Source organism: Poecilia reticulata, linkage group LG15, assembly GCF_000633615.1.
Source record: "Poecilia reticulata strain Guanapo linkage group LG15, Guppy_female_1.0+MT, whole genome shotgun sequence".
Classification (NCBI taxonomy): Eukaryota; Metazoa; Chordata; class Actinopteri; order Cyprinodontiformes; family Poeciliidae; genus Poecilia; species Poecilia reticulata.
Window position 1 is genome coordinate 17,202,927 of NC_024345.1, and position 18,686 is coordinate 17,221,612.

The 18,686-nt window shown below is 37.9% G+C and overlaps 1 protein-coding gene across 3 annotated transcripts; it reads right to left on the reverse strand.

Annotated features, from left to right (window-relative positions):
* Positions 1-854: 854 nt before the first annotated feature.
* Positions 855-14,248, reverse strand: prom2 (prominin 2). Of its 3 annotated transcripts, XM_017309187.1 has the most exons (25): positions 14,037-14,248; positions 13,885-13,919; positions 12,750-13,091; positions 11,600-11,664; positions 10,107-10,312; positions 9,806-9,926; positions 8,900-8,963; positions 8,724-8,813; positions 6,529-6,725; positions 5,810-5,884; positions 5,468-5,531; positions 5,231-5,387; positions 4,982-5,134; positions 4,763-4,886; positions 4,167-4,255; positions 3,587-3,671; positions 3,348-3,491; positions 3,197-3,265; positions 3,011-3,100; positions 2,852-2,905; positions 2,665-2,745; positions 1,525-1,593; positions 1,348-1,437; positions 1,127-1,239; positions 855-1,049 (listed from the first exon to the last, which is right to left on the reverse strand). In XM_017309187.1, exons 3-25 carry the CDS (start codon positions 12,997-12,999, stop codon positions 986-988), a joined length of 2,514 nt encoding a protein of 837 aa, XP_017164676.1. In that variant the 5' UTR covers positions 13,000-13,091; positions 13,885-13,919; positions 14,037-14,248; the 3' UTR covers positions 855-985. The 3 variants fall into 3 exon arrangements, 2 of the variants coding, with proteins under 2 accessions (XP_017164676.1, XP_017164677.1); XR_001777385.1 differs by lacking the exons at positions 855-1,049; positions 1,127-1,239 and having other exon boundaries at positions 1,418-1,437; positions 2,852-2,882; XM_017309188.1 differs by lacking the exons at positions 855-1,049; positions 1,127-1,239; positions 1,348-1,437 and having other exon boundaries at positions 1,505-1,593; positions 2,852-2,882.
* Positions 14,249-18,686: the final 4,438 nt, after the last annotated feature.

An 18,686-nucleotide genomic window follows, 5' to 3' on the forward strand; every position in this document is an offset into this window, starting at 1 on the left:
CTAAATCAAAAGACTAAAACATTTATTTACATAAATATCAAAAACCTTTTTGTTATGAGCCAAGCAAATGACTTCAAGTTTATCCAGTTTTTTTTTTGTTCTATGTGGATTAAACATGGCCGAGGTTTTGATCAATAGAAATCACGATAATAAAATTGCACAAAATATGATCAAAAGACTCACTGAACTCTTGATTAGTGTTTTATTTTTGTTCACTGTATGGAAAACAGCTGACAGAAATGTTTCAACTCTTTATAAAAATCACAAACAATCAAATGGCATTAAGTGCTGCATAACAAAAGAACAGAATTTACTCTCCAGAACAAAGTAGAACAAAAATCAACACCAATCAAACATAACATTATTCAAAAGAAATTACTACTCACGATAAAAAAAAAAAAAAATTAATGACATTGTAAAGTAAGCAAACAGCAGCAATGATATGGGTAAAACTATTTGCAAGTCAACTAAGTACATTGAACCCAGAAAACATTTGTTCCCAACATTAGTGCAAATGAAAATAGAAATTTTGTCAAAAATAAAATGTGTTTCACATTGTCAACAAGCTGCTAAACCACAACTAATGTCAAAACGTAGAACTGTGCGTCAACATATATACAGATGTAATCGACTAGAAACAAGAAATATGCCTGATGAGGCTGATTTCAGCCAGGAAATAAAATTTAAAAATCCTTTGAGGTTCTCGTATATCATCAGAATCCCTCTAAATGACTTTAAAAGAGAAACATGGGATACATGAAAAGTACCATACACACTGTGGTCAGCTTTCCCTCTCCACGCTATAGTAAAAACCAAAATTTACAAAATATTCAAGTAGACGTGTTAGTTCTAACTTTTTTTTTTTCAGTTGTTTTACCCAAGTGACAATGTGCCACATCTGTGCTGTGGTGTCCCATGTGCTTCGATTTTCTCAAACACAACACTCGTGCCTGCAGACCTTTAAATCTGCCTCACGCACGTGCGTTTACCCACATCCTAAGGGGATTTTCATCTGAGCCCGAGGGATGTGGTTCATAACGATGTGATTTCTGAAGACAGAGAAATTAACAAGCAAAATCAGCCTGATTCAGTCACACAAATCACCTACACATTTTCCGCTACTTACTCAAAAACATCAGAGTAGCTCATCCTCCTGTAGTACTTTGCCAGCTTCATGGAAAATATAATGCTGGGAATTAAGAACATCAGGCACCAGCCCAGACTGAACCAGAACGCATTCTAAAAATAAAACAAAACAAAACAAAAAAAAAAAAAATTAAGAAACTAGAAAATAACAAGTAGTCTCAAGAATAAAGAATAAATTAGGAAGAAGTTTGTTCTCCTCACCAAAGACTCCACTGTGTTAACACAAACGACAGTGTCAACGGAGTCTACGACCCTGGCAACAGGCACGCAGAGGCCGACATGCTGGGTGAACTGAGGGAAATTGAACACGGCTCAAAAAACACTTTACAAACACAATGCAATCATTTGTCGATAAAAGATCTGAAGAGTTTCTTTCACCATTGTCTTGGCCCACTTAGTATACGCATTGACGTAATCCAGCTGGCAATTTAGAAACCTTCTACTTTCCTAGGATTCGGGGGGGAAAAAAAAAATGGTTAGACTCCATGAATTTTTGTTGTCCAAAACACAGAAATAACATGATTTCTAATAAAAATCTGTGAGATGGCCCTTTTTTTTTCAGCGACAGGACTGACTTGACTTTTGTTTGGAAATTAAAAGTACCTTTGATGTTAAATATGACAAATTCAACATGAAGCTCTTCATTTAAAAGTTGCAAAAAAAATGATTTAAGTATTAATTTGAAGCGCTACACTGGTTGGTTTAAAAGGTGGATCATTAACAATAAACAAAGGCAAAGGTTTCAATAAATGTTCATCTGTTCTTAGACTGATCAGATTTGGTTCCACTTTAAGTCTGAGATTGATTTGAACTACATTACACTTCTGGACATTTATACCACCATCATATATGATGGCATATTAATTACGCAGCATTTAGTAAATAACTGCCTATCATAACATATGCAGTTTGATCTCCAGCTTAGCCAGTCAAATGCAGTTTTAGACATAATGAAACTATTCTGAGGCATGATCATGTCCAGAAATAAAAACATGTATAAATAATTGTTGCAGTGATGACTCCATAATGATGTCACTAACACCAGAATGTCAGACCAGGTGGACCAAAATGGTATTTGACCACTTGAGGTCACTAACTGGCTGTAGTTTGAGCATTTAACTTTCAGCCCGAGATGGTCAGGCAATCATTAGATGTGGAAAAATAAAAAAGAAGATGGTCACTTGAAAGCAAAAAGTATCTCATCCATCCTGATTTTACTGTAACTGTGCAAAAGACACTTCTAAATTCCAAAGTGCTCAAATGTATACTGTTAGGAATACAATCTACATAAATGGTGCTTTGCTGCAACATAAGTGGATAACGCAAGATAAATTCAGCAGCACACCAAATGGTCTGCGGATATGGAACCAACAAACACAGTTTCCACTACACCCACCTATAATAAGTAATCCATGGCCCTCCCACCCTCCTCTTCCCCACTCGCTAAATGACCTCAGGCATTAACAGACCACATGGAGCACATTTCTTCAAACTCATGTGACTCGCGGCTCTACTCACGGTCTTTACAATCTGTGTCGTATTTGTGTTGAGAAAGTCTTGTGCTACTTGAGCTCTCCTCAGCACCTCCCCCACTGTTCTCTGAAAGGGCCGGAGAGAACCGAATGAAACAAAGAATGAAGCGCAGAGGAGAATTAATGAAAGATTTCTGCTTTCTGCAGCTCCAGGTGTTGGTCAATGCACTCACGTTGATTTTTTCTGAAGAGGACTGAAGGTTCCTGATGGAAGATTTCAGGTTTATCTGTGGAGCAGAAAGCAGTGATCGTCTCGTTAACGCAAACGAAATGCTCATGAGTTGGTGGCAGAACGCAAACAGGTATCATTAGAGACGAACCCCGGCACTCACCACTTGAGGAAAGATGGTCATCTCTATGTCGGTTTGAATTCGCCTCAGTTTCAGAGATTCATTTTGAAGTCCATATTTGATGTCGTTCGGCTAGAAATGAACAGAAAGTTAGAATAAACATTAGAAATGGAAGAAACAAAACTTTTATTTTTCAATATAAATTAGGCTTAATGTGACGAGACTCACTTGTTGAAGACTCAAGTTATAAACCTTTTCTGCTGTTGTATTCAAATTGATTCTTAAAATGTCATCCATCTGTAAGAGAAAGTAAAGGATCGCCGGTTGCACAGAAATACATAGAATAATAACAATAACTCTACATGGGAATAAGCTTTACCTGCTGTGTGACAGCCGTAGTGTTGAAGTCAGTAGCTTTGGAAGAGGTGTTTACAAGTTTCTTTATCATGTCAGGACTCAGGATATTGACTGAAAACAAAGTGATACTTGTTTTCTCAAACTCCTTGTCGATCTGGGCTGTGTACTGTGAGCAGGAGATCATTAGAGAAGATATTTAATACATGCAAGTAAAAGGACAAAAAAAAATGCTTAAAACGAGATAGCGTCAACAAAACTCACTTTAGACACATTGAGTGCGCTTTCAAGATCTATAAGTTCATACAAGTAAAACGTCGTCCACAAAGGTTGGTTTTTCTTACATTCTCTGGAAAGGCAGACATCAAATATAAGTTTTGCCCACACATATCGTCTTGACAAATTAAAGGCCAGTCACTGATACAACAGTGATCGTATCAGTGACTAACAAGTATCTACTTGTTAGTCAAATGTACTTGTTAGTCACTCAAGCCAAACAAGTAGATACTTGTTTGATCACCACTGTGATCAGTGGTGGTTAAGCGGATCTTACTCTAATACCAAAATGTGAATAAAGCTTTCATAAATCACAAATTTTACTTTGAAGTTATTTTACATTTTAAACCAGAGATGGTCAAATGATGTTTAGGTTGTTTAAAGAACAGTGAAATAGCTGAATAGCTATTCAGTGCTATTCAGCACTGATTAGCAATCTATGAATCAGACACCAGCTTTTTGCTGTATCACCTTGACTCTTCACACTATTATTAGTAAACACTGATGTATAAACCATGAATGGATGGTTTATGAGTGTTTGCATTAGAGTTGAAGTGGCGATGAATACCTGTAGACATGGGAGAGGTTGAGTTTCCTCTTCAGTCCAAAAGTCGAGCCTAATTCGAAGTTCGGGAATAAACCTGGAGTATCAATGAACTGTAAGCAGGAAAGACAGTGACTGAGGAATATTTTAATCCATAGATGCATATTTCATATTCCTAAAAAGCCTGTATAAAAGGTAAACATTTCTTTGAAATTATCTGGTTGTATTTTTTTGAAATAGTGGTATGTAAAGAAACTGTATTCTCACAAATCATTTCAAATGTACAGTATAATAGAAGAAATATAGTTTGGGTCGCTTTGTTATCACGGTGTTTTGTTGGCATATGAAAAAAATAAAATAAAATCATAAAAATGATCCAATAAGAGATGCAGCTATTCAAGGAGATTCACAACTGGGCGCCAACCCTTTGATGTAGAGATGGTTCTAACATGAAAAAATGTGAAAAAGTCTAAAGGGTATGGATACAAGTTAAAACATTTATATCTAGAGCTACATAAAAGATTTTGTGTCATTAATAGTTCTGTTTTTATTTTGCATTCAGATTTGATCTTTAAGGATTACGAAGCATTTCAAATATATATATTCGTGTACATCTCTACCTGCAGCAGCTGGCCATTGTTCCATGGTCGACAAATCAGCGTGTGCATGTTTCCACCCAGTGGGAAGAGCACCAGCACCAATATCATGAACAGCCAGGAAAACAAGAAGCTGAACCCTGCGCTCCTGTAATCAAATCCAGGTTTAACTCTTTAAAAACACTCCCAAAAAGATGAATGTAGACAGTGGGGCGGTTTTCGGCTGACGCAAGCATCACTCACATCATGAGAAAGATGCCTCCACAGTTTGAGGTCATGGAGCGGTTGGTGGGGTCCACCTTGGGAGAGAGACCCAGAAGGCCTACAATCAGACCCAGGATGTTGCAGACCACCACCAGGAGGATCACAAAGCACAGGGCCAGACCCACACTCCATCTAACAAAATAATGTTACATTAATTAGGAAAGTTTTGCTTTGTTTTTGTTTTTTTTATTTACTTATTGCATACATTTGAGCTTCCATAGTTTATACCTAATGTTCTCTAATTTTTCCGCTTCAGGGAAGTACGTGGTAATGTTACTCTGGAGCTGGATTATAGTCTTTGACGCATCATCCAAAGCTGAAAGGGGGAGATCGCGGGTAATCGGCAGAAGATGTTTTTGTATGCTGCTCAGCTGGTCTTTGCTGCCTAGAAATACAAAGGCAAAACATTTTTTTTTAGTAATTATGCAGCTTATATTTGTGGAGATAAATTTAGTATTCACTCACTGTTCACTAAACTCTCAGTTTCATTGGTCACCTTCTCAGGAATGGTGTTGAAAAACTTCTCCGCCTGTAAAATTATAAAAAGTTTTCTACAAATAGCTCTGATGCGTCTACGACATATGACGGTACCCATGTCATTTCCTTTTGCTGGAAAAGGAAATGATGCTGACTGTTGTATAATAATAGTACTGTTTACACTGACAATTAAACATATCTACACCAAAAAAAAATTAAACAAACCAGTTCTTTGTGGCACAGAAAGCAAGTATAATAACGTCATCATTTTTCAGTTGAAATCTGTTTTCAGACCATTAATGCTTTTATTTGTTTACAGTTCCCACTGACCTCACTTATTTCAGACAGAAGATCAGCTTTAATGACTTCATTCACTGCAGACTTAAAGTTATGCAGGCTGGCAGTCTGTAAAAAAAAAAGAAAAAAAAGAAAATAAAACACACACATAAGCAAGTTCTGCTGAAGAGTTTCCAACATGTTGTAATTTGAAGCAACAGAGGAGGGCAGCAGAGTGCAAAAAAAAAACAACAAAAAAACGGCCAGGTCAATCAACGAGTGATTTTCAAAGTGTACTATCAATTTTGTACATGTTCATTTTCTTCTCAAAATAAAATATATCTTAAACTTAAATAAATCAACCTAACACTTATGATCAAAGATGACACGGATTGAATATTTTAGGAGGAGGGAAAAGAGTGGAGGAGAAATTCATCACTCAGACAAATCCACAGAAAGATTTGTCATTCTGGTGAGCGTCTGAGCCTGCGTCAAACATAGTGTGACTGCAGAAACCATTTCTCCTCTTTATTCATGACAATATGCTTAGGGACAGAATCTGAGTATTATGTAAACTGAGCAATCAGCCCTGACTCATCATCTCTTCCATAAAACACTTCAGCTAACAGAACTGGATGTTCAGCGCCTCATGTGTCCTTGTCATGCAGGCAGGCATTCTGGGAACCCAGAACTCACCCATTCAACAGGAAAATAAATAAATCAAACAAGAATGATTCATGTTATATTTTAGGCTACAGAAAACCAGCACTTACAGAAATGGTGATGTTTAGCGTTAGTTTCTTCATGTCTGCTGTTAGGTTCTGACATCCTTTGCATTCTGGTATGGACAGCATCTGAGTAAGCCGATCTCTGACAACGCTGATGTTGGCCTGAGTACGGTCTATGCTGGACTGCAGTTGGGCTAGTGACGAGTTCAACTGGTCAAGTTGGTCACGGGTGGTCAAACTTTCTGCTCATTCAAACAAACAAACAAAAAAAACACACACACGAAAATAAGCCACTAATCAGTGGTCATTGTAAACACTCTTTACAGACCTTTGTGTTTTTTAACAGGCTTTGATCTAGAAACTAATTTTCATTAATACTTGTAACTTCTATAAAGGGTTTTCTATGCAAGGTGTCATAGTGGAAAACAAATAACTACAAACCACTTCACAGTTGGGTGGCACTCCTGGTAAAGACTTGTAAAAGCACTAAAATACATGAGCTCTGGAGATTGTTTTTAGCTCCCTTGGCTTTAGTTGTACAGACGTCTTCAGCAGCAATTCTCATTCCTATATTGTAGCAATACATTACCATAATGTCCCTTCCTATGTCATCTTTATACCCATTTACTTACACCATTGGGTGTCACTTTTTCTTGTTTGTAGGCATTTTTATGAATTATGAGGATAAATAGCCACAAAATGTTCAAGTTTCATGTACAATTTACTGTAATACTGCATTATTTTCTGAAGACTTGGTGGAATATTTTGTTCATTTTGATTCTGATCCTCTGATCAAACTGTATTCTTAGCAGAAATGACATCCGGCTGTCATCCTGAACAAAGCTGCATAGAAAAAGACGGAAACTACAAAAGTACAAAACGGTGAAGGGGAAAAATGACCAGCACATTTTCCTCAATGTGTGTGGAAACTTTCTCTATTTTTGTTCCCAATGTAGATATGGGCAAGTTTAGGCAAGTAGTCACTTGCAGTCACGTCAAAACTTAGGATCAGCTTACATCTGCCCTTGGTAATGATATGTTCTCTTGATTTTCCTACTTTGAAAAGTGGCTTTTTTTGTTTCATAGGTTTTTAATGTCATGTTTATGCCTTAGGGAACCACGGAGTCAACAATTACTAAAGTAATTCTCTTAGGTATTCTGATTAACTTAAAACATTAAATCTTAGTTAGAAAAAAAAATAAATTTTCTTTCCCACAGTCAATAAATGTACTCAAACAATAAGTTGGATTTTTTTTTTTGGGTGTGTGAGATTAAGTTTCTGCAACAGAAATGAATTTACCCTCAGCCCTCATGCACATTTACCAGAGCTGTCAATAAATGACATCATGTACATTTTGTTTGGAAAGGCATTTTTAAGCTTATTGTAGAAAAGTGACAAACTTTCCAATGGGTTGTATAAATGGCCTGAACCCTGTACTTGCAGAGTGCTTTGTCAAGTCCAGTGTAATAGTAATTACAATGACAATTTCCGTGAGAACGTCTACAATTACGTTGTTCAATTTTACACCTGAGGATAAAATCTGATTTAAAAAAAATGCCCACGCACAGGAATGCTTGCATATCAGGTTTCTATGTCTTATAAACCGTAAAGCAGACTAAGTCACTAAGGAGGTAGAAGAGGGGTGATGCCTTAGCTTCCAGCCATAGAAGATGCAAATATAAAATATTGCTTCCATTTTAATGTGTAACCACACATTGAAATGGTTACACATTAACATTAATGTGTAACCATTTTAACATTAAAGTGGTAAAGTGGTTACAGCCAAAGAGCTGTAACTTTGGGAAGAACATCCCAAAGTCGTTCCCAAAGTCCTCGTTGGGAAGCACTTCTTCCCAAAGAGCCCAAACATTCAATGTTATAGGAATCAGAAGCAGTACAATGAGACCAAGTATACTCTGCACTGAAATCGGCTCTTTGTCGAACTACAACAAAACAACTACTCCACACAAAGGCTCAGTCAGGAGCCTTCTTGACTACTCGGTTTATGGTTCAGTGGGAGCAGCTGACTTGTCTGTACTTGGCTCTGTATTGTGTAACTTTTTATTCCTAAAACTACCGATCAAAACGTCTGATCAGAAAAGTAAAATGAGGAGCATGTACAAAAACATGTTAATGCCGTTTGGAGCAGGAAGCAGAGATGTTCATTTGCAAACATCAAATGAGCGAACGCATTTGCATGCGCTCACGGCCCAGACCTGGTCAGGCGTGGAAATCATACCATTGTGTAGAAGTTTGACCGACTCCAGAGCTGGGTCAAGAGTTCCTCTAAAGCGCTGCTGGATTTTCTCCCCCAACTGGTGTCCAATGTCTGCAACACCCAAACAACTCAGTTTGTGACAGGTGAGGTTATACAGTGGTTCCTCTGTTTTAGTCGTTTTAGTTCCCTGTTCTTACCGTCTAAGTTCCTGGTAATCTTCTCCACAGTTCTGGAGCTCTCATTCACCACATTATCCACTTGCTGAAGTCAAACAACGGAAAATTAAACAGCTGAAGTGTGTACTTATGGGTTAAACAATAATATGCAGTCCAATAAATCACATGAGTTTATAGTATCTCTAAGCCAGGTACCACCCTGTTCTCTTCACATTAGCATACTGACACTGCAAAAATAAAGAACTGGATCTAAGTCAGTTGACAGATGTAAGGATTTTTTTAATTTTATTCACATTGACTTGAAGTTGATCAATTGTACTATTTCAGTGGGATTTCATGTGGTAGAGGCATAATTTTGAAGTGAAAGAAATACAACACATAAAAATGTTTGAATTTCTCTCGGTTGAAAATCTGAAAAGTGTGGTGTGCATTTGTATTGTCCCTTCCTGAGTCAAAAGAATCAACTTTCTCTACAAGTAAAATACTTAATTTGCAGCTGCTCCTCTATGTGTGATGTCCAATGGTGGACAATGGGTGATTACTCCAATTACTGGCATGGGAGTAACTGAAATACTATTCATTAAAAAATCTGAGGAATATGTATCATTTTACATTCAGTTCATAATAATGCACTATTTGTGTTGATCTACCACATAAACATAAAGGAAGTAAAATATAGTAAATGTCTGTATTTGCTATGAGACAAAAAGTAGCATTGTTCAATGGGTGTGGAGACTTTTACATGTCTCAGTAAACATGTCAGCTTGGCGAATATTAATGGTAGAGCTTCCTCGTGGGAATTTTTCGGACCAAGCAAAAACTATATCATTCATGGTTTAAAAGCAGTTTGACAAACAAAAGATGAGCTGATATCGACTGCCAAACTGCCAGCTGCCAACACTCTGACCTGCGTATATTTTCACTTACTTGTGGCACAGACACCAGGAAGGTGTGCATGTCACGTAATGCATTGTTGAGCTGCAACGGACTCTGGTTCACACTATTTTTAAGATCTTCGTTGCTTCTGAACATGCAAATGTTACCAGCACTGCAATGAGAAACAGAGAAAGTTCAAAAACAGCACATGAATGTACAAACAGATAAATTTGCTTAACGAATACAGTTTACCCAAGAGACGCACACATGCAGTGAGCTGCACACATTTGAATGAACTTCTCATTATGCCTCTTGAAAACACACACACATACATGCACACACGCATACTCACAGGATAATGATTGTAATTGCAAATAGGCTGAAGTAGAGAGTTCTTCTGAGTGAGTTGGTGGAGGATGTCTGCTTCTGGTACATATTCCCCCCACATTTGCCACAGTAGCGACAGAAAGCCACGAAGAAACCAATTATGGGCATCAGGACGATGTACAAGATGCCAATGGCGATACACACTAGGAAACCCACTTCATACGTGAGGATCTGAATGCAAAAGCACATGCGATAATTAGGTCTTTGTGGCCTCATATGATGTCAGATCCCAGTGAGGCACCAACAAACAAGTTCTCTGTTTAATGTTTTGACATATTACAACCATGAGGATGGCAGTCTTAGCAGTCTTCAGAGCATTCAGGCTTAATTCTGACCCCATTCAGAGCAAATTAAAGTTAGATGGCTTGATCCTAACTGATGGCCTAGAAACTGTGATATTTCATGTCCAAAGCATTTTACTAGAAGTGTGTGATGGTGAATAAAAGCAGTTAACTTTATGCAACATTTCATGACGCAAAACATACTGACATACTGTCTTGCTTATGAAAGTCTTTCTAAATGTCCAACTGCTTAAGTGAGCAATGTTGAGGCCATAATCTGAAAGTGGAAATAATTTAATGTAACTCTCTGAACCAGTTATGGCCAGGTTCTCCTCACTAGATTTCTAACATAAACTCAGAAAAGTTTCTCCAAAGCCAACGACTCCTAACAGAGAGCTCAAAAAGATCTGCAATTGGCAGGTTACATTTTTTCACGTCAACAGTAAGTTAGGCACTCAATTACTATCTGTCATCCAACACTGCTCAAGACTCAACTGCTGAAGGAAAAGCGTAATTGAATGTGCTTTACTGAAAAGCTCTGCAAGAATTACATGCTCAGTTAGAGAACATAATCTGATAAAATTAGACCAAAATTGAACTCTCTGTTTCAATGCAAACTCAATGTTCGGACCAGGAATGTGTTTGCACTTTACTCTAACAACACCATGCCAAAAACAGTGAAGTCTGGAGCCTAGAACACTCTGGTGTGAAAATGTAATTTCAATAGTGGATTTTTCACCAAACCCTGGAGAAGAAGTTCTGGAATGCCCCAATCAATCACCTCACTTCTATACAATAGAAAATCTATGAAAAGAGCTAAAGTTCACATGGCATAGCAGAGACTCCTGGAGCCTTCAAGATTTGAAGAGCTTAGCTCACGAGTTCACAAAAAAAGGCTCTTTTACTTACTACTTATTATTACTAGAGTGTTCAGTACATAATCTCTGTGCCAGTCTACATCATAACTTAGTTAATGGACTTGTTTCAACACATGTGGGCATTACTTGGGTCTTTACCAGCAACTGCTGTGAATTTTATGCCAATAGCCTCATTGGCATGAAATGAGGTTATGGAAATCTATTTCTCATTCGAAATACATTTCATGAGAAAAAGGTTGACGTGTCAGATACTTGCTTTCCAAATTGTGTACATTTCAGATTCAAGCACATTTACTTACTTCCGTCATCAGCTCTTTGTTTGACTGCAACTGCTGAGGATCTTTGATTATTTCCAGAAATAAGCCTGGGAAGAAATGTGAGACAAAGTGGCTTTGTGTTTCTGAAATTTAAGAATAAATGTGAGGCATTTCCAAAGAACACTGATTTGATGTTTCATGCTTCCTGCCTCTTTACTCTGGTCAGCTCAGTATAAAAATCCTGGCCACAGGAACAGTGTGTCCTATCCTTTATAAAACATCTTAAAAATTTCACATTGTACAAGTGGAAATCTGACACCGACATCTTGTGGTTACTAGGAGACGGGTCGGCCTTCAGTGGGAGATAACACAATACAAAGCCAGTCATTAATGTTACCTCTAAACCCTGGTATTGTGGATTTAGTTCACAACAAAAGCCAGTGCTGGTAACTGAGAAGAAACGCTCAGGTGCTGATCAAACAAGCTTTTTATGTTTCATTTACCATCTGTGTGATATCAGAAAGGACCATGCTATAAATATAATCCCCTATTCTTCTACTTACACGCATTTATACATTTCCAACCTGCGGTGCAAGGGATTGTGATCAAAGTGAGGCACATACAAACTTGAAAAAGTCAGGAAATAATTAGCTTTTTGTCACAGAAAGATGAAAAGTGGTGTTCTGTTACGCATTTGTTTAACTGGTATGGTTTTGGGTTTTCTAAACAGCAAGTGGCTTTTGCTTAAATCGGACTCGACACATCAATAGCAATTGGGTCAACTATGAGCTTGTACTGTCAGACTGGTTTTTGACTCTTATCTGAAATCAATATAAAGTTGGAAGAATGAGTGGAACAGAGACTGCTTTACAGGGCAACTTCAATAAATGTCAAGGGCCTGGAAGGATCAAGGAAACAGAAGATCTAACGTCAAGACAGCAGACGAAAGTTAATGATTGACTGGGCAAATTTCGAGAAATCCCCTTTACTCACTGGTTAACTACCTCTGTGATGTTTATGTGAGGAGATTGATGTGGTGTCCCAATAGGTAAAGCTTGCCCAAGCAAGTGGAAACCAATAAAAATGGACTATTTTATTGTGGCTACTCTGTAAGCTGGCAGCAAGACGTCTATGTGTGTCCTAAGCAAACTCTTAGATGGAGGAACAAGAAGACAACAGCAGATTCACTTACGTTCAGGAAAAGGATGAGGCTGGACGGTGTAAAGAAAGGAGTGGACAAACGACACCAAAGTCCTCACATCGGTGTTCTTGTTTAATACGCAGTTGTATTGAGGTTGGGTGATGTTCTGAGCGACTTCGACCGCTGGACAGCTAAGCTGTGCAGAAACGTCCTGGGCCGAGCTGCTCCCCAGCAGCAGCAGCAGCATCGTTCCTACTGCCCCGCTGTATGGCCATCTCCACATATTCTCACATAGGTGCATTTTCACAGGTTAAACCAGATTGAAAATGTTAATCGGAAGAAGTCACAGTTTCAGAGTGATTAACTCATGGTGCGAGCACTGCCTGAATGCACCTGGAAAAAAGAAGCACAGACTGAATACAATGCTGCACTCAGAGAAGAAAATAGCTCCAGTTATTAGAGAAAAAAAAAAGAATCACTAAAACCCACAGAGTGAGTCACACAAACACAAAGAGATGATAAAACAATTTCGCTATAGAGACAGGGAAAATAAACAACGTTGTCTTTCAGAAGAAGAACCATGACAATGACATTTTGGAAACAGGAAGTTATAACTGTTAAATAAAAGAACTTCTAACTGTTTTAGAAGTTAATTGTTTTGACTTCTAAAATAATGAAGTGTGGTAGTTGTTGGCTTTTAAATGTTCCAAGAAACGTCAGGAAAATGACTGTAACTTGACAGACCCGTGTTGAAAGGGTAAACAGGCAGATAAGCTGCAGTTACCTGCATTAGTTGTGTTTATCCCAAACCATGCTTGTTCTGAAGGTTGTCATATTTTGTCTTTATTTGTGCTCTATTGACTCTTCAAACCCTGACACAGGGAATAATACGCAGAAATTTACTTTTTTTTCTAAATCTGAACAAAACAAAAACTATTTTTGTATAACATTTGATATTTAAGATAATATGGCTTCTCAAAAGATATAAATCAACAAAAATACTTTCAGCTCAGCCCAATTATTAAGACAGTGCTAACTTTGTTAATGATGTGGTGGTGGCTGGAAAACATGAATCAGAAAGGAAACTTTTACCTTTAGGCATTTAACTAAATACGCCAACAGTGAACAAAAAAAATACAATAAAATTAAGAGATGTGATGAAAACAGAAAAATTTTATCTTCTTACCTGGTTACTGGGTACAAGTCATTAAGGCATGGCCACTACGGGAAAAAAAGGGAAAAGATAAGATCAAAGTGGTAAACAGGATAGATTTGAAGACAAGATACTGTGAGGAGCAGCAACAGTTACATTTTGTAATGTCCTTTCAGCCAACTCACCTTCCTTAGCCGAACAGCAAAGTTGTACTTATGTTCACCTGATCCGGAGCTCTTCAGAGGGAGGAGTGGGAGAATTTCAGTGCATTAGAGGCAATCTGATACGGTCTGCTCTTGGTGGGAAGTTGTCTGTGTGCTGGAGTGCACAGCTCTGACAAAGAGGATGGAGGGAGGGGAGAGAAAAGGGATTGGAGAAGAGAGAGAAAGGGAGGGTCCTAAAAACCAAACACAGAGAAAGAGAGGCAGGAACAGAAGAATGAACATGTGGGGGACAGAGATGAAGAACGTAATTGGCAAACTTTCTGAAATGGTTTCCTGGATCCTGGATTAAGCGTGTGTGTGAATTGTTTCTTTTAGATGACAAATATATACACACTGACCACACCTGATTCCCAACAAAGTCACTTATTTGTGCCCAGAGCTAAAAAAAAATCCCTTCTATGGTCACGTGATCATGCAAAGTAAGTCAAATATGTGAGGGAAAAGCGGCCAAATAACACGGCACACAACTTGATATGTGTGGAGAAAGAAAGCCGAGGTGGATACACTCGGGATTGGGAGTTACAAAATATCCAAAGCATGTCAAGGAATCCTGCAAGAACATTTCAGGGAACATTTGGGGGTTATTGGAAACAGCTGAGAAATGTTATCAGAAGTATCCAAATGGAAGCTTTTCAGCGCCACTTCTCGGTGAAGCATGTCAAAACAAGACCACAGATGCCGGTCTGTCTGAACAACACCCCAGATTAAACAGTTTCAGGAAAGGAACTGTGATGAGACAGAACCTGCAGAGACATACCTTTCTACTGATTATACCTAATGTTAATAATTGTTGGCATGGAGCTAGAGGTGGGCCTAGTAAACATTAAAAGGGGCAGCAAAGGTTTGCGTAACTTTAAAACGGTGGATGAATTGTCTGGCTGTTTCTGTTTTCTTTGATCAGGTGCACACTGGCTAATCACCTATAACTAGTTAACCTCAACCCAGTGTCATCAATTACAAGCTGATCCTTTAATCTGTTTATCTTGAAGCTTTAGCACGTGAACACCACCACAACCACCAAACACCAAAGAGTGGCTGTGGTGGTGTCCAGAGCTGAAAACAATTCAGCGTCTTCTGAAATAGCATCTCAGAGTCGGCACATTTCACTGTTATGGAGTAGCAGTGAAATTTGTTGGCACATTGTGTGTAAAAAGAAAAAAAGTACATTTATTCAGTGGAGGAAAAACATATGGAAGTCTTCCCTTTAAACATTAATCCTAATTTTCTCCTAAAGCTACATCCATTGTCGTAATGCTCTGCAGCTATGTTGCTCACAATGCAGATAACAGAATTTTACTTAGGTGAGAGTAATACTACTTCAACATATTTTTACTCAAGTAAAAAAAAAAAAAAAAGTAGCCATCCAAGGAATTATTCAGGTTAAAGTGAAAAGAATTTTTTTTAAAAGGCTACTCAACCATAGTTTTGTTTTATGCTTTTATTCTGGCCCCACCCTACAGCTTCCGGCTGTGTGGTTAAATTATGCTAATATGATGTAGCTGTGGTAAGCGTGAGGTCGCGAGCTAGAATCCACTGGATTTCATTTGTGTTTTTTATGCTAGTCAGTCTCGAGTCAACAAGCACAAGTCGACGTTTTCTACGCCCAGCCCTCAGTTTTAATTGTTGATTATATCAAATAAATACATATATTTAAATACATAATTTATGCGTCGTTTTGAGGCAGTTTCTTCAAAAAAAAAAAAAAAGAAAGTGGGTAACAGTGGATAAAAGTTGCTATTTCACATGCCCCACTCATAATTTGCTTCAGGTAAACCTACCTGTAATGCTGGTTGTGTTTTAATTATTTCTGACCATAATTTCTGGTTCCAGCCATAGCGCAGTACCACCTTATTCCAGGGAGGTTTACTGTGGAAACGATTTTGGGTCTTACTTCCGGCGCCCACCGGAAGTAGTAGTATTTCATTGTAATTGGAAGGGTGGGGGTTGCTATAATCATGATAGAAGTTACATCTCTCTTTTCGGTTATTGTACAATTTTTAGTAAAACTTGTTTACAGACACGCTGTCAGGTATCAGAGAGTTGTTCAGTACAGAGGATCGTAATTGTGAGTGTAATCATGGAGAGCGACAGGAACACAGCGATACGTTTTGTAAATGTGAGTTAGTAGCGCTGTTAGCTCGTTTCTCTGAAGAGCTGACAGTAATAAGAGAAAAGCAGAGAAGCTGGGCCAGCAATACATCTCTATAAGACAAAATAAAATGTCTGGGTTTATTTTGTCCATCAGAACCAGAACTTCGAGGTTCTCCATCTGCGTTGCAGAGTGTCGCTTGCAAATCTGCGGAGAAATGATTGCTTTATGTATATTTTGCACGTTGCCTGTGACTTGCTGGTGGGGAGAGACATTTCAATGAGCTAAATCTAATTTTTTTTTTTTAATTAAGCAACCTATTTGCATGCAGTATGTAGACTGTTGCATGTAAAATGCACTAGCAGTGAATATTGTGCTAATATCAGTATGGGACCACAGAAAGCAACCTTGTGGCGCTTTTGATGGGTCAGATAAGACTCAAGAAATTGTAACAGCAGCTGCGAAAGGGGGCCCAGTTTAATTTTTTGTCTTGGGGCGCAAGATTCCTGGGGGTGGCCCTGGTTCCAGCTGAAGTACAAGTAAAGTTTAGCTATGTTTACATGTTTAGCCTAGTAATGGTTGAGCAGAACAGGCTTTGAACAGTTTGTAGCCGATTGTAATGGAAAGGCTTCACACTTTGCTATAGTTCTCTATCAGTTGTCTTTAGAGATTTACTTTTCGACAATAATGACCCTGAAGTTAGCATCCTCTTCACAGCATCGGATTTGGATCTTGATTAACTTCACCACTTTAAATACCTTTGAACCACTCTGGTGCTGAATGTAAATTAACAAGGGATGGTCAAACTTGAATTGGGTGGTTTTGTGCTTAGTAGATTCGTTAAAATATACTGTGATATTTGGGATACGTAAAAAGCAAAAAATAAAGAATTATAAGACCTTTTGTTGGTACTTCAATATGGAGTCCTTAAAAACTGCACCACCTGGAATGGTTAAACCTGACAAAAGACAAATCGTATGAAATACAGCTTTACGTTTGTGAACCCTTTATTCAATTTGCTAAAAATGGTGATTGTAATTTCTTGTTTTGTCTTGGTGCTGAACCTTCAGGTTCAGCTTAAAAACTACATCACCTAGTAAGGTCAAATCTGAACACACCAATTATACTGGCAGAATAAAAATCAAAGGCAACAGTTTCTGAAACTTTCAATTAATAACTGCAGATTGTGACAAGAGGTCTTTGTGCCATGTTTATATTCTGGAGAAATATGGTAATGGATCACTAATCAGAAAATGGAATCGCTGATTCAATTTAGTGCATAAATATTATGTTATTTTTATATGGGATTTTTTTTTTACCACTGCTTATTAATAAATTAAGCAGTTCAATTAAATAATGTTCAGTGTTAGATGTTAAGATGTGAAGAGAGGTCATTCTTTATTATGCATTGGTGTAACATCCTTCACCAACACTGACAGTCTAAAAGCAATTAATAAAGTGTATTTCTGTATTTGTAATTTCCTGGACTCAGTAACTGTGACTTTCTTTTAACTTCACCCACAATGCCCAGCTTTAGTCAATAAGAATACTTGAGCAAATGCTGTAACAACCACTTGACCCAGGTCAGAAAATAACTCTGGAGGAGCTCCAGCGATCCACAGCTCAGTTGGAAGAAGCTTTCAATATGTGTCAACTATTAATTACTCTCCACAAATCTGGGATTCAGGAGAGCGTGGAAAGGGAAAACCCACAAGGAGCCTCATTTATTACAGGTAGCCACAATTCATTCTCAGGTTCTGTATGTATTCTAGGGGGTTTAAATGGCTCTACACATCTGGTTTCAATAAATGGGTAATTAACAGACTTCTGCAGCACTGCGTGGCAGCTGAGGAGGTAATGCAATTATTTGATTCAGAGCGTCCCGAGAACCAGGATTGAAAACCAGTGATTTAGCGTATCCAGCAAACGTGGCAAAATGCGCTCTACTCAGGTGGTAACAAAACCTTTTGACTGGCATGTAGGAATTTTTGCATAGCACCACAAACTCCACATCAGCCTACAGTACACATATTTCTCTTCCAAATTACAGCTTTGTGTTGCTCTGTCACAGGGCTCTGCAGCTTTTACTATCCAAACAGCTACGTAAAACGAGTAGACCCACAAATACTAAATGACCTTTTGAAGAAAAAAAACCTTGCCTGGATAAATGTTTAATATGCATTAAAAATGATCTATTATCTAAAATGACTGATGGTGTCAATCTATTGTAAAAATTAAATGGAAGACTTATAAAAAATCTCAAAATATAGCCAACCTCTTCATCTGCTAATATATCTACTTCCAAAAGTTAGTACAGTATGTGACAAGATTGCTCTACTCACTACTCACTTGTATAACTGTACTGTATAAGCAGTGGCATCATAACTTATTCTATTTCAAATGGTACTATTCTTTAATCCTCTAAATTTTTTGAATACAACTAAACTCCCTTGGAAAACCAAAAAAATAATAATTTCAGGAGTAGTACACCTTTTCTTTTTTTCCAATAAGGACAACTGATA